The sequence below is a fragment of the Haliotis rufescens genome, unplaced genomic scaffold (assembly GCF_023055435.1).
Source record: "Haliotis rufescens isolate VD_foot unplaced genomic scaffold, xgHalRufe1.0.p SCAF_32, whole genome shotgun sequence".
NCBI lineage: Eukaryota > Metazoa > Mollusca > Gastropoda > Lepetellida > Haliotidae > Haliotis > Haliotis rufescens.
The window spans coordinates 529509-553145 of NW_025964024.1; the positions used below are offsets into that span (position 1 = coordinate 529509).

The window sequence follows — 23637 nt, forward strand, 5'->3', positions numbered from 1 at the left end:
TGTGTAGAAATATTCGTTACTTTCATCATGTGATTTCCGTCCGGCATATTTAGTCACACGTACCCTTCATCCTTGAGTTAACACCATATATATTCAAGAGCGATAACCCCTGCACTTACTACAGGTCATGTTTTGTAATGTCAGGTTTCTGAAGATGTAATTTATATATTTTCTTGAACCAAAAAAAGCCAACCAGATATAGTAATGTTTATATATACGCAGTCTAGGCAGCATTTTTTGTATTATCAGAACAATTTTCACACAAGAAAAGCTTAATGACATACATATTTATTTGGAGTCTTTTTATTGAATTTTATTAATGGTCTATCATTTATATCATTGTGATGATCATCCCATTGTCAACCAATTATGGCATTGCAAAGGTCCATCTAATTAGTTGTCAACCATTTAGGCCATTGTGATGGTCATCCCATTATCAACCATTTGTGTCATTATGAAGGTCACGCTCATTAATTGTCAACCAGGTATGTCACTATGTAGGCCCATTCATTGCCAAGCATTTGTCTCACTGTGAAGGCCCACCTTACTATATCAATTATGTCATTGTAAAGGTCGATCCATTTAAGTGTCAGCCATTGTGAAGCCCCATGCCATTGTCAACCTTTTGTCATTTTGAAGGCCAATCATTATGTCAGCGCGAAGATCCACCCCCACTGACATGGCATCTTGTTGACAGGGATGGGAGGGATTGTGATACTGATTCCTTTGGGTGAAGCATACTGCCAGGAGAAGCTTCCAGTGTACCCAAGGAGGCTGACTTGTGTTCCATTATTAGGCAAAGCTGACCCCAGGTGGAGTTGACCAGGTTGTGGCCAGTTCAGCAAGATGGCATACACGATCCCAGCTCTCTGCGTGTACCTGAAGAAAGACGCAAAGCAGTATAATGGAGTACTGAATCTGTGGGATATCTCAACCCAAGACCTTCGCAGTGGTGACTTTAAAAAGTCAACAAAACAAGCAGTTTAATCATGAAAATCACATTTAAACATAATTTCTATAATAATATAAACATGAAGGCGAGAAAGGATTCAAGTCAGGGAGATTGTTTAATCATGCCCAAATTATCTGCTCTTGTATCGTCTACATTGTTTTTTATACTAAAATATCCTTAATTTACACAGGTGAGGAAGCTAGTTTACAGCAGCCAAGTACTTGAAAGACAACAAAGAACATTTTTGACATATTTATTGGTCCACCAGTCATTGGTCAAGGTGTGGAATATTTAAAGTACCTGCCAAACTCCTGTGTGACTGTGTCATTCTGGTCCAGCCAAGGTGTGGAGCATGTAAGGTACCTTCCAAATTCATGTGTAACAGTGTCGTTCTTTGCCAACAAAGGTGATGAATGTATAATGTACATGAACCTACCAAACTCCTGGCGTGACTGTGTCATTCTGGTCCAGCCAAGGTGTGGAGCATGTAAGGTACCTTCCAAATTCATGTGTAACAGTGTCGTTCTTTGCCAACAAAGGTGATGAATGTATAATGTACATGTACCTACCAAACTCCTGGCGTGACTGTGTCATTCTGGGCCAGCCAAGGTGTGGAGTATGTAAGGTACCTTCCAAATTCATGTGTAACAGTGTCGTTCTTTGCCAACAAAGGTGATGAATGTATAATGTACATGTACCTACCAAACTCCTGTGTGACTGTGTCATTCTGGTCCAGCCAAGGTGTGGAGCATGTAAGGTACCTTCCAAATTCATGTGTAACAGTGTCGTTCTTTGCCAACAAAGGTGATGAATGTATAATGTACATGTACCTACCAAACTCCTGGCGTGACTGTGTCATTCTGGTCCAGCCAAGGTGTGGAGTATGTAAGGTACCTTCCAAATTCATGTGTAACAGTGTCGTTCTTTGCCAACAAAGGTGATGAATGTATAATGTACATGTACCTACCAAACTCCTGTGTGACTGTGTCATTCTGGTCCAGCCAAGGTGTGGAGCATGTAAGGTACCTTCCAAATTCATGTGTAACAGTGTCGTTCTTTGCCAACAAAGGTGATGAATGTATAATGTACATGTACCTACCAAACTCCTGGCGTGACTGTGTCATTCTGGTCCAGCCAAGGTGTGGAGTATGTAAGGTACCTTCCAAATTCATGTGTAACAGTGTCGTTCTTTGCCAACAAAGGTGATGAATGTATAATGTACATGTACCTACCAAACTCCTGTGTGACTGTGTCATTCTGGTCCAGCCAAGGTGTGGAGCATGTAAGGTACCTTCCAAATTCATGTGTAACAGTGTCGTTCTTTGCCAACAAAGGTGATGAATGTATAATGTACATGTACCTACCAAACTCCTGGCGTGACTGTGTCATTCTGGTCCAGCCAAGGTGTGGAGTATGTAAGGTACCTTCCAAATTCATGTGTAACAGTGTCGTTCTTTGCCAACAAAGGTGATGAATGTATAATGTACATGTACCTACCAAACTCCTGGCGTGACTGTGTCATTCTGGTCCAGCCAAGGTGTGGAGTATGTAAGGTACCTTCCAAATTCATGTGTAACAGTGTCGTTCTTTGCCAACAAAGGTGATGAATGTATAATGTACATGTACCTACCAAACTCCTGGCGTGACTGTGTCATTCTGGTCCAGCCAAGGTGTGGAGTATGTAAGGTACCTTCCAAATTCATGTGTAACAGTGTCGTTCTTTGCCAACAAAGGTGATGAATGTATAATGTACATGTACCTACCAAACTCCTGGCGTGACTGTGTCATTCTGGGCCAGCCACGGTTTGGAGGCGTAGATGGCCTCCCAATTCACCTTCAGCCATTTTCCCATCTGGCGCAGTCTCTCCTCAAAGATTGGACTAATCATGCCATATTTGGTTGGCCCCACATTTATCAGCAGGTTGCCTCCACAGCTGTAAAAGGAAAACAAATCAGTGTGAGCGTTATTTGATAGCTTCTATAATAAAGATGCAAATTGACACGTGGCCTATTCGTCTAAGCTGCCGCAATTCACTGTCTTGACCTGCGTCCCGTAAGTGTGCCAGACAGGTTTGCTGAAACACGATCAAGATCGGAAACGTCCGAGACTCCGACTCCGACCGTGACAACCCCGGCCGTACCTATGTATCTTCTAGAATAGCTGTTTTCAACTAAGACAGAAGACAGATGCAAGGTAAATTTTTGTTCACAACACGGCCGTACAGCTGTCCCAGGAAGTTCACAGCTTGTCCCCTGTCAACCAGCAAGTTAGAAGCCAGTCAGTTTTACCTGCTCAAGAACCACGACCACCACCTCACCACACGGGAGGCAGGACCGTATTAAGTGAAGCCAACCGTCCAACCACCTACTTCCCGCACGGATCAGACGAGCACCAAGGCGTCTAATGACGGTAGATCTCCACGGTCACCGTGCGATAACCACACGAACCCGGCAAGAGCCAAGTCGGCGTACGTTACCAGATCGTCACGGTCACAGCATGGATTCCATACATATTCTTCTAGCCACAATTCCACGGATTCACGGGTGTCTCAAAAACACCCAGTCACTGTTACTAGTTGGGACAATCAGGACAAAGCCGACCGTCCGGGAGTCTCATACTCCATGGACCCTAACGTGGACTCCCATGATTGATATGGCTACCATGCGTCATGATTTGTCACCCCAAGCGTCCTCAACATCGTATGAAAAGGGGCATACAAGCTTTACTTCCACCAATATCCTCTACTCGTATCCTTGCCAAAAGGCCAGAGATTCCATCTGGAAGAAGTCAAGCTACTTGCAGCAGATCTAGCCACAGAAGACCTTTCAGTAACTTTAAGACACAGAAGTCAGGAAAGGATCCCACTCCCCCATATTGCTTGTGCCAAAGAAGAATTTCCCTTCCCCAAGAAGTCTTTTCTCGTACCACCACCCTAATTCCAAATGGATTTAATATGGAAGTTGCTTTCAAGCCTCTGAACGGAGCTTTGCTCATTAAGTTCCAGTCTGCTAGACGCATATCTCCATGTACCCATACATTTATCATCCCCAAAATATCTATGTTTAGCCAACAATGAAAGGCTACCTTGACAGCTTCCTCATCCAATTAATGGCCTATCTAGGTTTCCTGATACATCCAAAGACGTCAGAGACCTTCCCAACATAAGACATAGTACACATTGAGGCCAGATTCCAGCTACAACTCAGACGTCTCTCCACCTCGAGGATCGATATAACAAAGCTTTGATTATGATAGACACAGTGTCATCTCGCCTCATATGATCCCTCCATTGGTCTCCATTTGGGAATCTAACATCCTTTCAAAAAAAGACATAGAGAGGGAGATTGACATTACGATCTCTCCAGGATTGGATTAACACTCAGAGATCACACCCCCTGGACCCCTTCATACGGAATAACCAGGAGAATTGAATCAGAATCAGAATCTCTATTGGTGGAACCACAGAGGTCATGTTATAAATGGCATTCCCCTTGTAAATCCAATACCTTGGCATAACATGTTCACGCACACATCCAACTCGGGATGTGGACAATTTCAATGTCTTTGGAACGCTTCCAAAAGAACCTTCACATAAACCGACCGTGTCATACCAAAAGACGTTAAAAGATGGTAGTTGTTGTTTCCCTGCCTGGCGCGGAGCATGGATGGGGCACAATCAAGACTGGTCCGCAGGATACGGTAAACTGTATCAGAGTGGGGTAGTCATGTTAAAGTGGGGCATTGTATCGCCGTGGGCTGGCACTATTAAATCACCATTAGTCCAAAGTTTAAGCACACACACACTTACACACACGCACACACTTACGCACTTACGCACGCACTGACGCACGCACGCACTTACGCACGCACTTACGCACGCACGCACTTACGTACGCACGCACGTACGCACGCACTTACGCACGCACTTACGCACTTACGCACGCACTAACGCACTTAAGCACGCACTTACGCACTTACGCACGCACGCACACACACACACACACACGTCGCTATATAAATGCAATGATCTTGAACGCGACGTTAAACCCCATTTCACCAGCAGCACTTTACAGTATCTGCTGACTGATATTACCGCCTCACAGTTTGGGGTTTGGGGTCCAGTTTGTACCATTGTACCATTGACAATGTGCTCATAATGTCAACAACTTGCTACGTGTTGCACATTTCATATATATTTCTATCACTACAGTTTCAGTGTACTCACCTGACAGTCTGAACAAGGATTGCTATTATCTCTTCCATCGTCAGATAATCATTAAGGACAGCCTCTCGGCGGAATCCCCAGGATTTCTTGTCAATTGTCATCGAATTCTCCCACTTTCTTGGCTGAAGTACTCCTTGGACATGTAAGAAGGATTTGCTGCATGCGTGTCGTTATTTCACATCTTAATTCGAAATAGTGATATTATTCTGACTTTAATGTGATTTGATCAAACATTTCGCTGGAAGGTAGCCCAGTGGTTAAAGTGTTCATTCATCACACTAAAGACCCGTGTTCGATCTCCTTCATAGATACAATGTGCAAAGCCCATTTCTGATGGCATCCACGAATATATGTGCGGGATCATTGCTAAAAGCAGTGTAAAACCATACTTACTGAATATTTTAGGTTAGTACCTGGATTGTACCTGTCATGGCATGTCAAGTATCCCCCATGTTGACAAGGGTCCCCCTTTCCCCATCTGTCATTGGTGACAACCGTATCCTTCACTGGGCTGCAAAGAGAAAATATTCAGGAGACTAGATTAGACTATGACATTCACAATTGCATGTTGTTTTGATGGGTAGTGTTGTCTTGAATATCAGTCATTTGTCACAAAGTATTGGTGTATGAATATCACTCCCTATACAATAACCCCAAACTGCAAAGACTATGAAAGATATGAGCAAAGATGGGAAACCTAGAGTGAGTCTGAAGAGATTGAATTGATTTCTGGAAGCAATTCTTCATAATTTCAGATTGTCTAACAACTCGAACTTATTATTCTAGACAGAATTTTTATAGGTGGTGGTAAGGGTAAAAGTAGCTACATTAACTGGTCTCACCACTAATAGAATGACAGAACATGCATCTGTTTAAAATACTGAGAGGCACAAATAACGCATTCTCAAATTTAAGTGTCAATAATTTTTTACTGAAATGAAATATACAAATGACAATCAATACAAATGACTAATAAAAGATTACACTGATGAATTTCATGAACAGTTACTGTGTGACAAAGAATAATTGTCTATGAAAATGAGTGGTGTCAAAAACGAGTGGGTCCTCCTTGTGCAGCAATGCACGTTTGAAGCCGGCGAGGCATTGAGAGACACAGTCGACGAATTGCAGCCTGAGGAATACGTCTCCAATGATGCAGAAGAGCTTGAGTCAGTTGTGGAACCGTCTGTGGAGGATTTTGGTGACGTCGGACACGGCGGCCAAGATCATCCCACAAATGTTCTATAGGGTTCAAATCAGGGGACCTTGAAGGCCAGTCCAACACATAAACGCTGTTCTGTTGCAAGAAGGCATTTGTTATCCTGGCAGTGTGAGGCCATGCATTGTCATGTTGAAAGACATGGCGACGTAAACCACGTTGAGTCAGTAATGGCAGCAGAACAGGCTGTAGAACGGGATGTAACGTCTGGCATTAAGGTTCTCCTGAATAACAACAAGATCCGAGCGGAAATTTGCATTGATTGCTCCCCAAACCATAACACCTCCACCTCCAAACCGATCACGTTCAATAACACATGGTTGTGTAAATCGTTCATGTTGGCGTCGGTGTACTCGTAAACGTCCATCAGGGTAGCTGACTGTGAAACGTGATTCATTCGAAAAAACAACTTGTCTCCAATCTCTACCACCGAGATTACCTCCACCAGCTGCCCATCGCTAGCCTGTGTGCATGAGTCAAGATTTGTCCACGGTAGGGTCGTCGACACCTCAAATTCCTGGCAGCAAGACGACGACGCACTGTACGGTTACTGATGAGTCTTCCACGGAGACCAATGGTTGCATTTGCCGTTGACCTGGCAGACGTGAAGCGATTTCTGAGGTGGATGTTAACGATTTGACGATCTTGTCTCTGTGACGTCACAGGCGGGGCACCTGGTCAAGGACGGTCCCTTACGCTGCATGTGGTTCTCAACCGCTCATGTAATCTCGATATTGTCGTTTGATGGCAATGGAAATGAGCAGCAACTTGTTCTTGGGTACGACCAGCATTTAACATCCCCATTGCTTCATTACGCTGATCTTGCGTTAACCGTGGCATAATGTAGGCAAGTGATGGCAAAATGTCATTGTGTGCATTTATAGGGCCTACCTTTTAGGTTTGCACGTGCATCATGCCTTTCACAAAATGTGCATCGATAGCAGTATTCCCAGTGGTGTGTTGCGTTTTGGTGATTGACTTCGTTTCCAGAAACAGTTTTTGTTTGCAACCCATATGACATGTTTAAAGTAATAACCAACAATGGACAGTGTCAACAAGGTAAAATGTAAACGGACCTCATATGTTCTTAAAAAAGTATATCTTAAAATTGAGTATGCGTTTCTAATGCCTCTCAGTATCAATGTAATGATGTGAATATTTTTGTTGGCCATTTGTGGTCTGAATGGTTAGCTACCAACCTCTCCTATATTCACACAATTTCAATGTAAATGAGTACAATGAATTAGAGCATAATAGCTGAGTACCTCTCATTGTAGAGCCAGGCCAGAAACTCCTTGGAACCCCAGTATGTGTCTGAGGCCTCCCCGTCTGCGTCAGACCAAACAATATCGGGCTTGTAGTTGTTCACAAGCTCATAGAGTTCAGGAGTAATCTGTACCTGAAATTGATTTGGCTTTCGTTGTACATGATGTGATATGTTCATAATACACAGGACCGGTTCCAGATAGGTTTCATGACAGAAATAATCAACTCAACTTCTGAACCAGGTCAAGTGACTAAACGAATTGCAGACACTGTTCTATTTCGTCGGTCCAGAAGAACATGATGATGCTCGATCAGTCAGTGTATATAACAACTCTATCAGTAACAGCTTTTGCAGCAGGATGTCTAGTATGTACTACAGACTTTTGGGGAGGCAAGTTTTACCTGCCGTGAAGGAGTGAGTTAGGTTTTACGCCACTGGCTATGACATGGAGGACAACATCCAAAATGGACTTCTCACACTGTACCCAACCCATCACTGATGAACTGAATTAACCTACCAACTCACCACTTCATTTTCACCAACCTACTCACCAGCCCAAATCCCCTGCCTCATAACCAACTGACCAACTCATTCACTCACCCTCCCTCGTTAACCCTTACACCTTACATCCCACCTTCACGTTCACTAACTCCCTTAATATCAAATCACAACATGTTGGTTGTTGGTTGGTTGGTTTGTTGTGTAACGCCGCACTCAGCAATATTCCAGCTATATGACGGCGGTCTGTAAATCATCGAGTCTGGACCAGACAATCCAGTGATTGACATCATGAGCATCAATCAACGCAATTGGGATCGATGACATGCATCAACCAAGTCAGCGAGCCTGACCACCCGATCCCGTTAGTCGCATTTTACGACAAGCATAGTCGCCTTTTATGGCAAGCATGGGTTGCTGAAGATCTATTTTTCCCCGGATCTTCACGGGCAAAATCACAACATGTAGACAGTGGGGTAACCCAGTGGTTAACGCGTTCGTTCTGAAGACCAAGGTTTGGGCAGAATGTGTAACCCATTTCTGGTATGCTGCCATGATGGAATGGAATGAGCATCGATCAACGCAATTGGGATCGATGACATGCATCAACCAAGTCAGCAAGCCTGACCACCCGATCCCGTTAGTCGCCTTTTACGACCTGGCATCAAACCATACTCCCTCACTCACGCCATTAATCTTACCTACGCTAAAGCACACTTTCCCCACTGACAATCCATCAATGACATATTTAGTTAAGCTGACCTCAACAAACTTGGTGGTGGTGAAGTTGTTGGCCTTGTCCTGTAGATAAAGAGGGTGGAACCATCCTACCAGGCAATGGTACAGGCCAAGGTGGAGATCCGTTTTTGATTTCAGTGCTTGAGCCATCTCACCTTATGATAACACAAGGCCTCATTATTATTAGTTGGCTTACAGATTATCCATATTCATACTTGCCGAAATATACATTTAATTTTCAAATACTTTTTCAGATAGATTCTTTTCTGTTGAAACTAAAATGACCAAAACATGCTCCTTGGAGTACACCGTTTCCTTATTATATTGATTTACTTTGATTTGTTAGAATTCTACAGGCAAGAACATTTTACTTTTATTCTACATTTGATAACAAGAAACTAGAATTTATTAATTAAGTGTAATCTGAAATAATGTGCATAGTTACCAACAAGATCTCTCTTCGGGCCGACCATCATTGAGTTCCAGTTAAAACTGACATTCGTCGCCCAGTTACAAAACCCATCACAATATTTTGATATATACACAATGTATCTGAAAAACAACATAAACTGATGTGACATATTGGATTCATATTTGAATTGCGAATAGAGTTCAAGGTTCCAGGTATGCGAAATGTTCAATATACGGCCTTTGTTTGAATGGCTTAATGATGTACTTGTACTGGAAGTGTTTGATCACATATAGTCTAAAATTATTTGTCATGGAAATATGTCCCTTTGTGTGTGTCAAATTATTCACCCTGATCCTATGACCCTATGTTTTGTTAGCATTATATCCGTGCCAGTCTGTTTCATGCACTCACTCACTCACTCACTCACTTGCAAAGTCAGCATAGGTGAAGTCAGGGCTATAGTTGTCCTGCATGTACTGCACATACATTGGATTCTTGTCTCCTTGCCAGCGTTCCCAAAACCACTCGTTTCCAAAGCTTGGCACTGAAACATTCCCAATGACACAAAGATTCCCACTTTAGCTTCATCATACCATGTCGGTAATGGCCTGGAATCTAGGGACTCCCATGTGGGGTCGTAGCGAGTCTCAATCTTCTTGGTTCTTGCTGAACATCCTTCTGCTTGTAAAGCTAGGAATACTATAACAATTATCTTAGCGTCCATTGTCGCAGGGACAGGTGTGTTGTGATCCTGCATCAATGTTTGATGATAACTTCAGGCGATTCTATATGTTCAAGGTTAAAGATAGGCTAGATGATAACGGTTGTACTTGTAATGTTTCTATTGTGTCTGTCTTTCAACAACACCATCAGATGAGTAGACGTGTATTGACAGCGATTTGTTCAAGAGGTTAGAATATGGCCGTTATTTATGGGCATTATTCAGTTGTAATCTAGTCTGGTGTGCAAAGTTGTTCTTCAAGAAGTCTTGTTAATCAGCTTCCTATTTCCCCACCCAGCGCTCCTAGAACCACTCCGAACCCAAACTTGGTACCGATAACACAGCTCAGTGGATTGAGATTCCCAATGTAGATAAATCGCTCCACGACAAAATGTGTTCGACAATTTAGGGAAGCCCATTTGGGTTCAAAGTGAATCAGGGGCTGTCGGGTAGCCCAGTGGTTAAAGCGTTCGCTCGTAACGCCGAAGACCCGGGTTCGATTCCCGACATTGGTACAATGTGTGGAGCCCATTTCTGGTGTCCCCAGCTGTGATATTGCTGGAATATCGCTAAAAGCGGCGTAAAACCATACTCACTCACTCACTCACCCAAAGTGAATAATGTCTTCAAAACTTTACCTCCAGTACATCATAGCCAGAATACTTGAGGGTTTGGTGGGTCCTAGCTTTTAGTTATCAATGATAACAGTTAAGGACATGTTAAGGACATCCACAATGTCTTGACAACTGCAAATACCGTTCTATTGGCATTCCTATGACGTCACTCCCAGTCCATGACATCTCTTCTGGGTCTTGTGACGTCACATCTGGTTGTCTTGACGCCACTACCATTGCTTGGAATGACCTCATTCGGTTCTGAAGACCTCACTTTCGGTAACCTGACGTCACTTCCCTCAATGACATCACATCACATCATCCAGTGAATAATTCTGAGAATACTACCTATATTAAAACAGGAGGTAGCCCCTCCCACCTCCCCAATATATCTAGTGGAAGTAGTTATTGAAAAGAAGTGACGTTTTTCCCTACTCCGCATGCGCTGAGACATTGACACGATATGCGGTATTAATAACAACTGATTAGAAGGGTTACAGTAAAGATAACGTCTGTTGAAAATCTAAAGATGTTAATCAAAGTACAAGAATATTGGCTGTGTTGTTATAGAGGTAGTGTCCATACACTATGTTAACTGTTGTTTGATTTCTGGACTTTTGTAAAGCAACCACACGGATAGTCACAAAGAAAATAGCACCAGCTCGAAAATACAGTGAAACAAATTTATTGCTGTTAAGATAGGACTTTGATTGTTATCATTTCTAGATATGTTGGTGCACTCTTTGACAGGGTCATGGTGGTGATTAATTTGTCTGTACGTGATGTGTTAAAACCTACAGGCTTAACTGCAAACACATGCTCTTTTTAAAGTAACATGCCCAAAATAACAATGCCGACAACTGGAACATACATTCCAAAAGTGGATTGTCAATTTGGTGTAAGCATTAATTGCCGCATCTTAAAACTCTATAAATAATCTACTCTGCTACAGGTTTCGAAGAAGACTGCCTTTCTGCTTGTCATGGCATCTGCAGCTTGAGTGTCAGAGCTACATACAATCACCTTCTCCTCCCTCACACAAGTATCAGAATGGAGCAGAATCACTCTGCAAGCAGTACCAGGGTTGACTGCCAGGAATGAGTCTATGGAGAGGTCCGCTAGGATACTGGCAGTCCTCCATCCCTGTCCTAGGTAGGACTGCGAACCACACGGACACGCTATTGTGTCCAGTGCGAGCAAGGGAATATTCTCTCACCCCTACGCGGTTACATAGTCGACACTAGAAACGACTCTACAGTTGCAGGCTGCTTAAACACCATCATCTCCGAAAGATGCGATTATGCAGAACTACATTGTGTCTGCGTTAGATATTTCCTGACACAGAGGGCTTATACATGTACTCATTTGGGACTTAAGTGACAGCAACCTAATAAGGTAGGTTGATCTCTTGCTCCATGGTGCGTCAGACCATAGGTTAACTGTTTTTTGCACTGGACTATCTGGAAGGTCAACATCGAGGTCATAAGCACAGGATGTGACGTAAATGCAACCGGGAGTGACATGATCGAAACGGGAAGGGATCATCCATGGAAACGGAAGTGACATCATAGGAATGCCAACATAACGGTATGCCAACATACCGGTATTTACTATGCAAGTATCAAGGTATTGTGCATTTTCTTAACTTTTCAATGTGTTCATGAATCATTAACCGTCAGCTATCCTGAATACTAAAATGCTGGATCCAACCATACCGTCTGGTGAATTCTGGCTATGATGTGATAGAGGTAAGGAAGCAATTATCAAACAATAGTTATCATTGTGTATAATTCTAAGAATACCACCTATATTACAGCAGGAAGTAGTCCCTCGCTGCAAGGTCTGCAAAATATCTGAATGTGATGTATAACACACCTTGCTGATAAGGTGACGTGTTTACTAGGGTGATGAGTCATCCCACACCTTACTAACAGGGTTAACACATTTGATCATGCCTACAAGGTGTCCGAGAATGACATGTGTAGGTAGGCATAGAGTGAGCCCACAAGTTACTGATGGGGTTAACCTACATGTATTTGGTCATGTCTACAAGATAACAGACTTTGGATGAGAAGAGTTCTTTTTGAAATCACATCACATCATTATGTTATTTCCGCCACACATGTATGTAAACACTGCTTAGTATTATTTTTAGCTTCGTCATCTAATATGTGTCATGCATGTTTAGCATTTTCTGTTACACCATGTACATTCAAGGGCGATAACCCATGCACTTGCACCAGAACATGTTTTGTCCGGAATCTGAAGATTTAACAAATATATCTTGAACAAACAAACAAAGCAAGTATGGTGATCATAATGTTTATATATATATATGTAGTCAAGGAAACATTCATTTCATCATCAGAACAAATCTTTTATTTGTAAATGTAAGTTAAATACCGAATATATATGTTTATTTGGACTCATCCCATTGTCACCCATTTTATTGTGAAGGTCAGTCCCATTAATTGTGGCCCTTTCATGTGATTGTGAAGGTCCATTGTCAGCCAATTATGACTTTGTGGAGTCTAATTCTATTGTCAACGAATTATATCAGAATGAAGATACATCAAATTGCCAACTATTCATGTCATCATAAAGTTCCTTCCCATTGTCAACTATTCATGTCATTGCTCTTACAGGGACCCGTCTTATTATCAACCATTTATGTCAGTGCGAAGACCCATCCCCACTGACATGGCATCTCGTTGGCAGGGATGGTAGGGATTGTGATATTGATTCCTTTGGGTGAAGCATGCTGCCAGGAGAAGCTTCCAGTGTACCCAAGGAGGCTGACTTGTGTTCCATTAGTTGGCAAAGCTGACCCCAGGTGGAGTTGACCTGGTTGTGGCCAGTTCAGCACAATGGCGTACACGATCCCAGCTCTCTGCGTGTACCTGAAGAAAGAACACGCAGTGTAGTATGAAGGAGTACTGAATCTGGGATTTATCAACCTAAGACCAAAGTTGTGACTTTGAAAAGTTTACAAAGCAAGAAATGTAATCCTGAAATCCCAGCCAAGCATAATTTCTATAACAATGAAGCTGATTAAGGATTCCGGTCAGGCAGAGTTAAAGAATGACAACATTTGCAAATAAGAACTATTTGATCTTGAATGTACCTACCACACTCCTGGTGTGACTGTGTCATTCTGGGCAAGCCAAGGTCTAGTTGCGTAGATGGCGTCCCCATTAACCTTCAGCCATTCTCCCAAATTACGGAGTCTCTCCTCAAAGATTGGACCAATCATGCCATATTTGGTTGGCCCCACATTGATCAGCATGTTCCCTCCACAGCTGTAAATAAAAATAACAAAATCAGACAGTATTTGATATGTTCTGTAATTATGATATGCAAAAACGTGGTAACTCGGTCAACCCTCCACAATTCACTGAGACCTAAGACCGTTGGTTCAAGTACCAGCCCATATTATGTCTCAAGGTTTCTTAGTTCCAATCCATTCTTGTAGTGGTAAACGTCTTAGACCCACATCACCCTGGACTTTTGTCACGCAACTCACTCACTCATGTATGTTTACGTTACTATTGGCGAAATGCAACTAAGGTGGTAATTCTCATCTAAACTGAAGATATATGTACACTTGCTGATGTGGATAAGTTGATGTGGATATGTTGATGTGAGATGCTGATGATCATGGCTATATACAACACCTGACAGGTGTTTGCTTCATCTCTACATCGTTTGTGCAATATTGTCCCGTTCAGGTTGTGTCGACAAAATAATTCTTTGTCTTTTTTTTCCCAGATCATTAAGATTCTAGTTTTGAGTGGAAATATTGTGAACCTTACAGTTTCTTCAATTATATCTTACAGCCTCAGTATACTCATCTTACATTCTCAAAAGACAAACCTTACAGTCTCCACAGACATACCTTACATTCTCAGCGGGAGTACGGGTGGCCCAGTTGCCTAAGGCGTCGCAATTCGCTGTGCAGAGTTGCGTCCCTTTGGTACGCCAGAAACCTGGGTTTCTTGTCGTTGGTTCGAATCCCGGTTCGCTCCGATCATATTTCTAGGTTTGTCAGCACCATACACATGCTCGAGGGTTTCACCAAAGTGATACACGTCTGAAACTTACATCACTTCGTGCTTTCCTCCCACATGAAGCCGACATGTCATGTTATAACTGGAATATTGTTCAAAGTGACGTTCAATTCATTCACTCACTCATTAACTCACATTCTCAGCAGACACACTTTACATTGTCAATGGGTACGCCTTACATTCTCAACAGACACCTTACATTCTCAGCAGGCACACCTTACAGTCACAGCACACACATCCTACGGACTTTTTAAAGGATGGAATACCAAACATGTAATAACTGCCTTAAAAGAATATTGCAAAGCTGTCTGTAGCACCCACCTCCCACTTTATTAAGTATATACTGTTTCCTGTGTTTTTTGTTTCAGAAAGCAATGAGCAAGTCATGTTTGGGCTACTCTGCAGTTTCTACTGAAAGTCATAGTCACAATGCATTTGGTGGTGCAAGTATCTATCACACTTTTTCCAGTGTCACACTGTTCCATTAACTTTACTCTAGTGGGGACCTGGGTTAAGGGTCATGAACAGTGGTGACTTGATTTAAGGGTTACCACACTGTTTTTCTGTTGTAGGAAACGACCAAATTGATAGTGTTGAAAACGTCTCCGAATATCAACCATTTGTTCCGTGTGGCCAAAGACATATACACTTCTATCACCTGACAGTTTTAGTGTTCATACCTGACAGTTTCAGCTAGCACTGTTATAATATCGTCCATGGTCAGAAAATCATCAAGAGCAGCCTCTCGACGGAAGCCCCAGGATCTCTTGTCAATTGTCATCGCATTCTCCCACTTTCTGGGCTGAAGTACTCCTTTAGCATGTAAGAACAATCAGCTGTAGTTTCGGTGAACAGATAATATTTTGAATCTGTGACGATTTGATACATTATTTTTACTTCAGAGTCGAATCTATACATCAACCACAATTCTATAATCACAATCTACATACAATAATACATTTGAAACTGCATTGTATGAAAAACGTCATGGCAAAGAATTATTAATCTAGTTTATCCGACGAAATAGATTTCATTGGGCGTAAAAGGCAAAATGGAGGTGATACTGATAGGAAAGGATCACTGAAAATCAGTGATAACAACACGTTTTCGTGAAAAAGATACATACGTGGTGCCCTACCAGTAGCACCCACCTTGTCTGTATCAGTTCTTCATGTAAGAGGGTAGCCCAGTAGTTAATGCGCTCTCTCATCACACGGAAGGCATGTGTTCGAGACCCCACATGGGCACAGTGAGTTTAGTAGGTTATAAGTGATGGGTTGGGTACAGTGAGTAAGGCCCATTTCTAGTATCCCCCGCCATGTTATTACTGGATCGTCCCTTAATTCAGGTTTAAAGTCACTCACTCAAAAAATATGGTAATTAAGTACCTGGATTGTACCTGTCATGGCATGTCAGGAACCCTCCATGAAGACACAAGTCTCCTTTTCCCCATCTGTCATTGGTGACAACCGTATCCTTCACTGGGCTGCAAAGAGAAAATATTCAGAATGGATTGTAAACCATTGTACAGAGGGACTAGAGCATGTGCTGTGCTGTGCTTTGTAGTGGCTGTGCTGTGTAGTGTTTAGTCGATTTATAGTTATTAAGTATAGGCCAAAATATATGAATATCATTGCCTATACAAGAACCCCTAAATACCAAAAATATGAAAGATTTGTGCAAAAGTGACAATTCTAGCGTGGCGTAGAATAGATTTGATCGTCCTAGTTTCATTTCCCAACCTAAATGCTTTGCAGTTACCCATGGAATTCAATAAGGCACACTCCACTGGTACACTGGCTGAAATATGCTGAAAGAACTGTATAATATGCTTTTGTCAACTGGTGTTTATCCTACTCAGTGGACAGTTGGTGTCATTATTCCTATCCATAAAAAAGGACCGTGTAATAATCCAGGAAACTTCAGATTAATCACTTTACTCGAAGTCTCGGGTAAAATCTTTTATAAAATTCTGTGCACTAGACTTTCTAAATGGGTTGAAAATCAAAATTTTATTATTCCTGAACAGTCAGGGTTCAGAAAAGGTTTTCAAACGGTAGATAATGTTTTTGTAATTGATACTATCATACAGAAATACTTATCATTATATAAAGGTAGACTTTATTGTGCTTTCATAGATTTGAAAGCAGCCTTCGACTCTGTTCATAGACCATCTATATTTTATAAATTGTGGATTGGTAATGTAAAGGGGAAAATGTTTAGACTTTTGAATAATATGTATCAAAATGTGAAGTCATGTGTATTGGTTAACAATGGATGTACTTCCTTCTTTGACTGTCCTTTTGGTGTACGACAAGGTTGCCAGTTGTCACCTTTCCTATTTTATTTTTTTGTAAATGATATAGTACAGTTTTTGAGTGTGGATAAGCAATACTGTGTTCATTTAGACTTGCTGGATCTCTTCATACTCTTATTTGCAGATGACTATTTGATAGCACTGTTCTCGGGTTACAAAAACGTTTAGATAAGTTGGTGGATTATTGCAATAAGTGGCAATTAAGAGTTAATTCTACCAAGAGTAAAATCGTTATTTTTCGTAAGGCAGGTAGGCTTAAAAACTATGACGAGGTTTTTTTAATGGCAGCCCTCTTGAGATAGTCCCCAGTTATAAATATCTTGGAGTACATTTTTCTAGCTCGGGTTCCTGGTATAAAACTCAAAAGATATTATCCCAACAAGCTTGGAAGGTAATATTATTGTTACGATCACATATGTACAATTTTCACAAACTTCCCCTGAAAATGTTACTTCGTATTTTTGATGTTAAAGTACTGCCCATATTGTTATATGGCTCAGAGATAAGTGGATTTCATCCCTCTAAAGATATTTTAAATGTTCATGATAAATTCTGCAAGCTTATTTTGAAACTGAGAAGAACTGTTCCTAATATTGTAGCAAGAGCTGAACTTGGGAGATACTCGTTAAAAGTAAACCAACATCTGAAAATTATTAGGTACTGGCTGCGTTTATTAACTCAGAACGAAAACAGTATATTTTATCACACGTATGTGTACCAGTATGACCGGGCAGAAAAGGGTCTAGATTGCTGGGCACTGAAAGTTAAAAATCTGATATTTTCCTTTGGATATGGTGAAATTTGGAATAGACAATCAGTTTCTTGTATTCACTCATTTATATTCGCTTTTATGAACAAGATGTATTGATATTGATAACCAGTGTCTCTTTGAATCTTTTGACAAATTATCTTCATTTTATTTGTATAAAACAATTAAGCTATCAAATGAATATGAAAATTATTTAAGTGTTGTGAATAATGCTGCATTTAGGATTACTCTCTCACAGTTTCGCACGTCGAGCAGTGATCTTATGGTATCACAGGGTAGAAAGTTAGGTATTCCAAAATGTGAAAGACTTTGTCCATTTTGTATCATTCCAAATGTAGAAACAGAATACCATGTTTGTTTAGTTTGTCCGTTTTATGACGATCTTAGAAGAAACTTTCTGCCAAGTTATTATTATACATCTCCATCAGAGCATAAAGTTTTATTTACCACCAGTAATGCTTTCACAATCAATAATCTTGCCAAGTTTACTTTCTTGGCTCTTAAAATGAGGAGCAAGCAGTTGTCCATTATATAAACTACTAATTCTACCACCATATGTATATGGTCTCACATACCCTCGTACTGATTAGTATTGATATTACTACATGCACTTGTGGCGCAACATGCTTGAATGCTTGAATACATATATTGTAAAATGGGCCTGTGGCCTGATTTACTGAAATAAACCACTACTACTGGTACACTGGCCCACTAGACTTATGCCAGTAAAATAGTATTCAAGGCAAGTAAGCTTGTGGCCAGCAGATTTCTACTGCTTGAGTTGAAAGAATATGAATCTGTTGAATAATATCAATGTAATACTGTAAAAACTTTATCCGTTATTGTTTTGGCTGTTTTTGCACTGAATGGTCAGCCACCAACCCTGCTTTGTCAGCGCTCTGTATATGTATGCAATGTCACAACGTTAATGGGCACAATGCAGCACTTCCATCACAACCGCTGTATACCTGTCATTGTAGAGCCAGGCCAGAAACTCCTTGGACCCCCAGTAGTTGTCTGGGGCTTGCGCGTCTCCGTCAGACCAAATTACGTCGGGCTTGTAGTTGTTCACAAGCTCATACAGCTCAGGAATAGTCTTTTCCTGAAATTAAACATGATGTCTTATTTTCATGGTACACCCTGTACAACCCTCCATCACAGATGAACTGAACTAAACTTCCAGCTCACCCTTTAACTCACATCTTACCAATCTGGCCAATATTCTTACAATTTGGTTTATTCATCACACTAAAAGTCTTCAGATTGTCAACGGACATCTTCTTCAATGTCAGCCAACCTAATCAGTTACTTCTTTGGGAGGCATTTAGAAGTTGGAGTACTTAGTAAGGATAAGATAAATGGATGAACAACTTCTATATTACAATTAGCTATATATATATATATATATATATATATATATATATATATATATATATATATATATATATATATATGAGCGACGTTTCGGTGTACATTGTAGGTTCTAACACCGATATCAAGCAAGTGATTATCACTTGGTTGGTAACAGTGTTAGAACCTACACCGAAACATCGCTCCTAATTGTAATAAAGAAATTGTTCATCTATATATCTTATCCTTTCTTATCCCAATCTGTTGTTATAAATACTGCAATGTCATGGCGGTCGGGTAGCCTAGTGGTTAAAGCGTTCGCTCGTCACGCCGAAGACCCGGTATCGATTCCCGACATGGGTACAATGTGTGAAGCCCATTTCAGGTGTCAACCTGAAGCTCCTCAGCAAAAAATATCTAGTACGTCCGCCCAGGTTCCAGATGGAGTCGATCAAGAAGGTATGAACCTCTCTCAAGAAGAGCTACTGGTTAGTCAGCTAAAACCTAGAGCAAGGTCGGTCAGTGGCAGACAGGAAGGGATGTCATAGGTACACAACTGGTCAGCACTAAAATGTCTGGAGGTGATCTTTGATCCAACAGAAGTGATGACAGCATAAGAGGTCATCGGCAATGGAGATGATGTCACTGCAACCGGCTGTGACGTCATAGAAAGAGGTCTCTTCCGGTTATCGAAGTGACATCATTGGAACAGAACGAGATCACTCATAGCAATGGAAGTGACGTCAATACTACCGGAAGTGACATTACAAGACCCAGAAGTGACATCACAGACCGCCAAAGAGACGCGAAATAAACTGACGTCTAAAAGAAACACAAAAGAAATGCCACGACTCACAGTCGAACAACGTGAACGAGCCTTGGGTATGGAACAGATGGGAGCCACCCACGCCCATATTGCACGAACCTTCGGTTGCTCCCGTGTTGCCGTTACCAACTTGATGCAACGTTACAGACAGACAGGGCGGACCGCTGACAGGCCAAGAACAGGCAGACCCAGGGTGACCAAGCCCCATGATGACCGGTACTTGCGTACCATGCACCTCCGAAATCGCTTCCTGACAGTGACGTCATCGGCGACAAATGCCTTAGGTCACAGGGTTAGTCGACAGACAGTGGCCAGGAGACTCAGGGCTCATGGAATCAGGGCTTTTAGACCATACAGAGGACAGCTATTGACAATCTGCGATTGAGATGGGCCCGGACTGTGCGACGTTGGCAACGACGTGACTGGCAGAGGGTTGTCTTCTCTGACGAAAGTCGATTCTGTATGTTTAGGGCTGATGGAAGATAACGTGTTTACCGCCGAAGGGGTGAACGAACGGCGGCGTGTTGCGTGCAGGAGGTCGTACCATATGGTGGAGGGAGTCATGGTGTGGGAAGGGATCTGTGGGCAGGAGAGGACACCGCTGGTCATCGTTGACGGAAACTTGACAGCTCAGCGTTACATGGATAACATTCTTCGTCCAGTTGTCCTACCATTTCTCCAACAGCAGCGACGTGGTGGCATTTATCAGCATGACAACGCTAGAGCCCATACAGCCCGAATTGTCACTAATTTCCTCGCAGCCAACAACGTCAACGCCCTGCCGTGGCCTGCACGCACATCCGACATGTCCCCCATAGAACACCTCTGGGACTTGATGGATCGTCGTGTTCGACAACGACCACACTCTCCAGCCAACCGGCAAGAACTGATCGTGGCCCTCCAAGAAGAATGGCGTCAAATCCCATGTGACCTCATCAGACGACTGACTTTTTCTGTGGGTCGAAGAGTTTTTGCGTGTATTGAGGCATTTGGTGGTCACACACGCTACTAATGACTTGTTATTGAACGTGAGCGATTGTTTATGTACTCTGCCTATTGTCCATGATTCTGAAAGCTCGAGTTTTGTACCACACCCAACCTTGGGGGGCTCTGACGTCATCCTCGGTCGAGGTATGATTGTCATTTTCAGTGTTGATTATGTTGATATATTGATCTTCTCAATACACTTTACTTCATGCATGTATGTTTTGTTGTTTTTGAGCAAGAGTGATTTCAAACTCTGGTAAAGTTTTTTTTCGACGTCAGTTTATAATCATATTAGCAGTGCAGGTTTCAGGGTATCGTGCCTTTTTTGACGTTTCTATGTGTTCATATTTCATTATTTGTCAGCTGTCCTGGAGTACCATATGCTAGTTCCCCCCAAACCCTCTGGTGAATTCTGGCTATGATGTAATGGAGATAAAGTAATCGAAGGAATTTTCAAACAATAAATAGGAATAAAACCCCAGTTACATCAGGAAGTAGTCCCTACAACCTCCGCTTTATGTCTGCATCTTTGTTGGAGTAGTTTAACTGTAAACCCGTTTCTCCCGTGTAAACATGCGTCTCCCGCCCTCGCATGCCATGAGGCATTTCGCACGATATGAAGTATCTTACTAACTCCTTATTTAGATGACTGACAGTGAAGAAGACGTCTGATGAAAATCTAAATGTTTTTAGAGTGATGATTAACCAAATTGCAAGAATATTGGCAGTGATATATTAGGGGTAAGATTTTCGAAGGAAGTATCCACATTGAGAACCTTTGTTTGATTTCTGGTGTCCTCTGTCGTGATAGTAATGGAATATTGCCAAAGGTGGCATACATCACCCTCATTCACTCACACCACCTTCGCTCAACCACACTTAAACACACTTACCCAACTGACAATCCTTAAATGACATATTTAGTTAAGCTGACCTGAGCAAACCTGGTGGTGGTGTAGTTGTTGGCCTTGTCCTGTAGATAGAGAGGGTTGAACCACTCAAACAGAGAGTGATACAGGCCGAAGTGGAGGTCTGTCTTGCTGCGTATGGCCTCTGCCAGCTCACCTGGCAACAGATGTATTCATCAGTGACTTAGTTAACTTTGTATGTTGTTTAATGTTACACTAATCAATATTCGAACTATAATCAAATCTTGATCAGACAATCCAGTGACTGATATTGTGAGCAATCATCCATGCTAATGGATCACCGAGCCTGACTAAATCCGATTATCCGATCCATAATGTCGCCGCTTACTGACCAACCTATGTTGCTGGCAACCTATCCTCACATGTGAGCAACGTAGTGTCTGGAAAGCAAACAGGAAATTCTACCATATCTGCCACTGTACCCAACCCATCACTGATAACCTACTAAGCTCACTGTGCCCATGTGGGGTCTCGAACACAGGCCTTCCATGTGATGAGAGAGCGCTTTAACTACATGGCTATGAAGAACTGATACAGAAAAGGTGGGTGCTACAGATAGGGCAACACATGCTTATCATTTTCACGAAAACTCTGCCTGTTATCGCCTCATTCGTTATTCAGGAAAAATGAATTTCACAACTTCTTATCCACATGTTGGGTCGACTAAATAGCAGATCATTACACTGACCAAGGACTGTATCAAGTGCAATATACAGCATGTACGTTCTTACCAACAATGTCACGTTTTGGTCCAACCATCTGAGAGTTCCAGTTGAAGGAGACATTCGTTGGCCAGTTGCAGAAACCTTCATGATGCTTGCTTACAAATACAATGTACCTATAACAAACAATCAAGGTGTTAAATGAGGGCATGGTCAGGCCAGTCATCTACTGCACTGTATAGGAATAGTAGCAATCATCTCATACTTAGCTCCAGAGTCTGCAAATAGCTCCGCCCATGTATTTGCATCATAGAATTCAGCTGTAAAATCTTTAGCAAAATCTGCATATGTCCAGTCTGGTCTGTAGTTGTCCTTCATGAAGTCTACGTAGGCAGCTGCCTTCGTCCCCTCCCAGCGTTCCCAGAACCATTCTGAACCAAAACTTGGTACCGAGAACACTCCCCAGTGGATGAAGATTCCCAGTTTAGCTTCATCGTACCACGACGGAAGTGGGCGGGAATCTAGGGAAGCCCAGTTGGGTTCAAAGCGAATTTCTGGACTTTCTTCATAGTGTAAAGCATTTGCTTGGATAGTTACAAGGATGGCTAGGAAAAGAGCTCCAGCTAGACGGGAAGCCATTTCAAAAGTGGTGACATGTATTGCTTTTACGATATGACTGTGATATCATTCCGAGATGTATATATAGGTGTGATTTGGGTGAAGATCACGAGGGTAATACTATCTGGTCATGCTAAATGTGTGCTGTGCAAATGACATTGGTTGGCCTTGTCGTGTAGATACAGAGAGTGGAAATGTACAGACTTAAATTTTAGATCTTAGTTTTTTTTCAGCGCTTATCGTTCCTGAGTATGTTGGAGTAATCTGAGTGAAGATAAAGCTGGTGACTATTTCGCCTATGCGTAATGTGGACATGTGTTACAGCCGGCCGAGATAACTGTGATGCACCCCCCCCCCCCCCCCACTCACCAAACCCAACCAATCACCCACATACCCCCCCCCCCCCCCCCCCCAACACACACACACACACTCACACCACAGATCCAACCACCCAGCCCCACCCCA

At 42.1% G+C, this 23637-nt stretch overlaps 2 protein-coding genes across 2 annotated transcripts; both read right to left on the minus strand.

Annotated features, from left to right (window-relative positions):
* Window positions 1-576: 576 nt before the first annotated feature.
* LOC124149080 (alpha-L-fucosidase-like) lies at window positions 577-10884 on the minus strand. The gene is made up of 8 exons (XM_046520452.2): window positions 10790-10884; window positions 9346-9452; window positions 8925-9055; window positions 7663-7796; window positions 5592-5689; window positions 5179-5311; window positions 2716-2886; window positions 577-879 (listed from the first exon to the last, which is right to left on the minus strand). Exons 1-8 carry the CDS (start codon window positions 10882-10884, stop codon window positions 648-650), a joined length of 1101 nt encoding a protein of 366 aa, XP_046376408.2. The 3' UTR covers window positions 577-647.
* A 2071-nt stretch (window positions 10885-12955) lies between these two features.
* On the minus strand, window positions 12956-23259 carry LOC124149121 (alpha-L-fucosidase-like). The gene is made up of 8 exons (XM_048380708.1): window positions 22820-23259; window positions 22624-22730; window positions 21898-22028; window positions 18769-18902; window positions 16103-16200; window positions 15395-15527; window positions 13776-13946; window positions 12956-13547 (listed from the first exon to the last, which is right to left on the minus strand). Exons 1-8 carry the CDS (start codon window positions 23191-23193, stop codon window positions 13316-13318), a joined length of 1380 nt encoding a protein of 459 aa, XP_048236665.1. The 5' UTR covers window positions 23194-23259; the 3' UTR covers window positions 12956-13315.
* Between the last annotated feature and the right edge of the window lie 378 nt (window positions 23260-23637).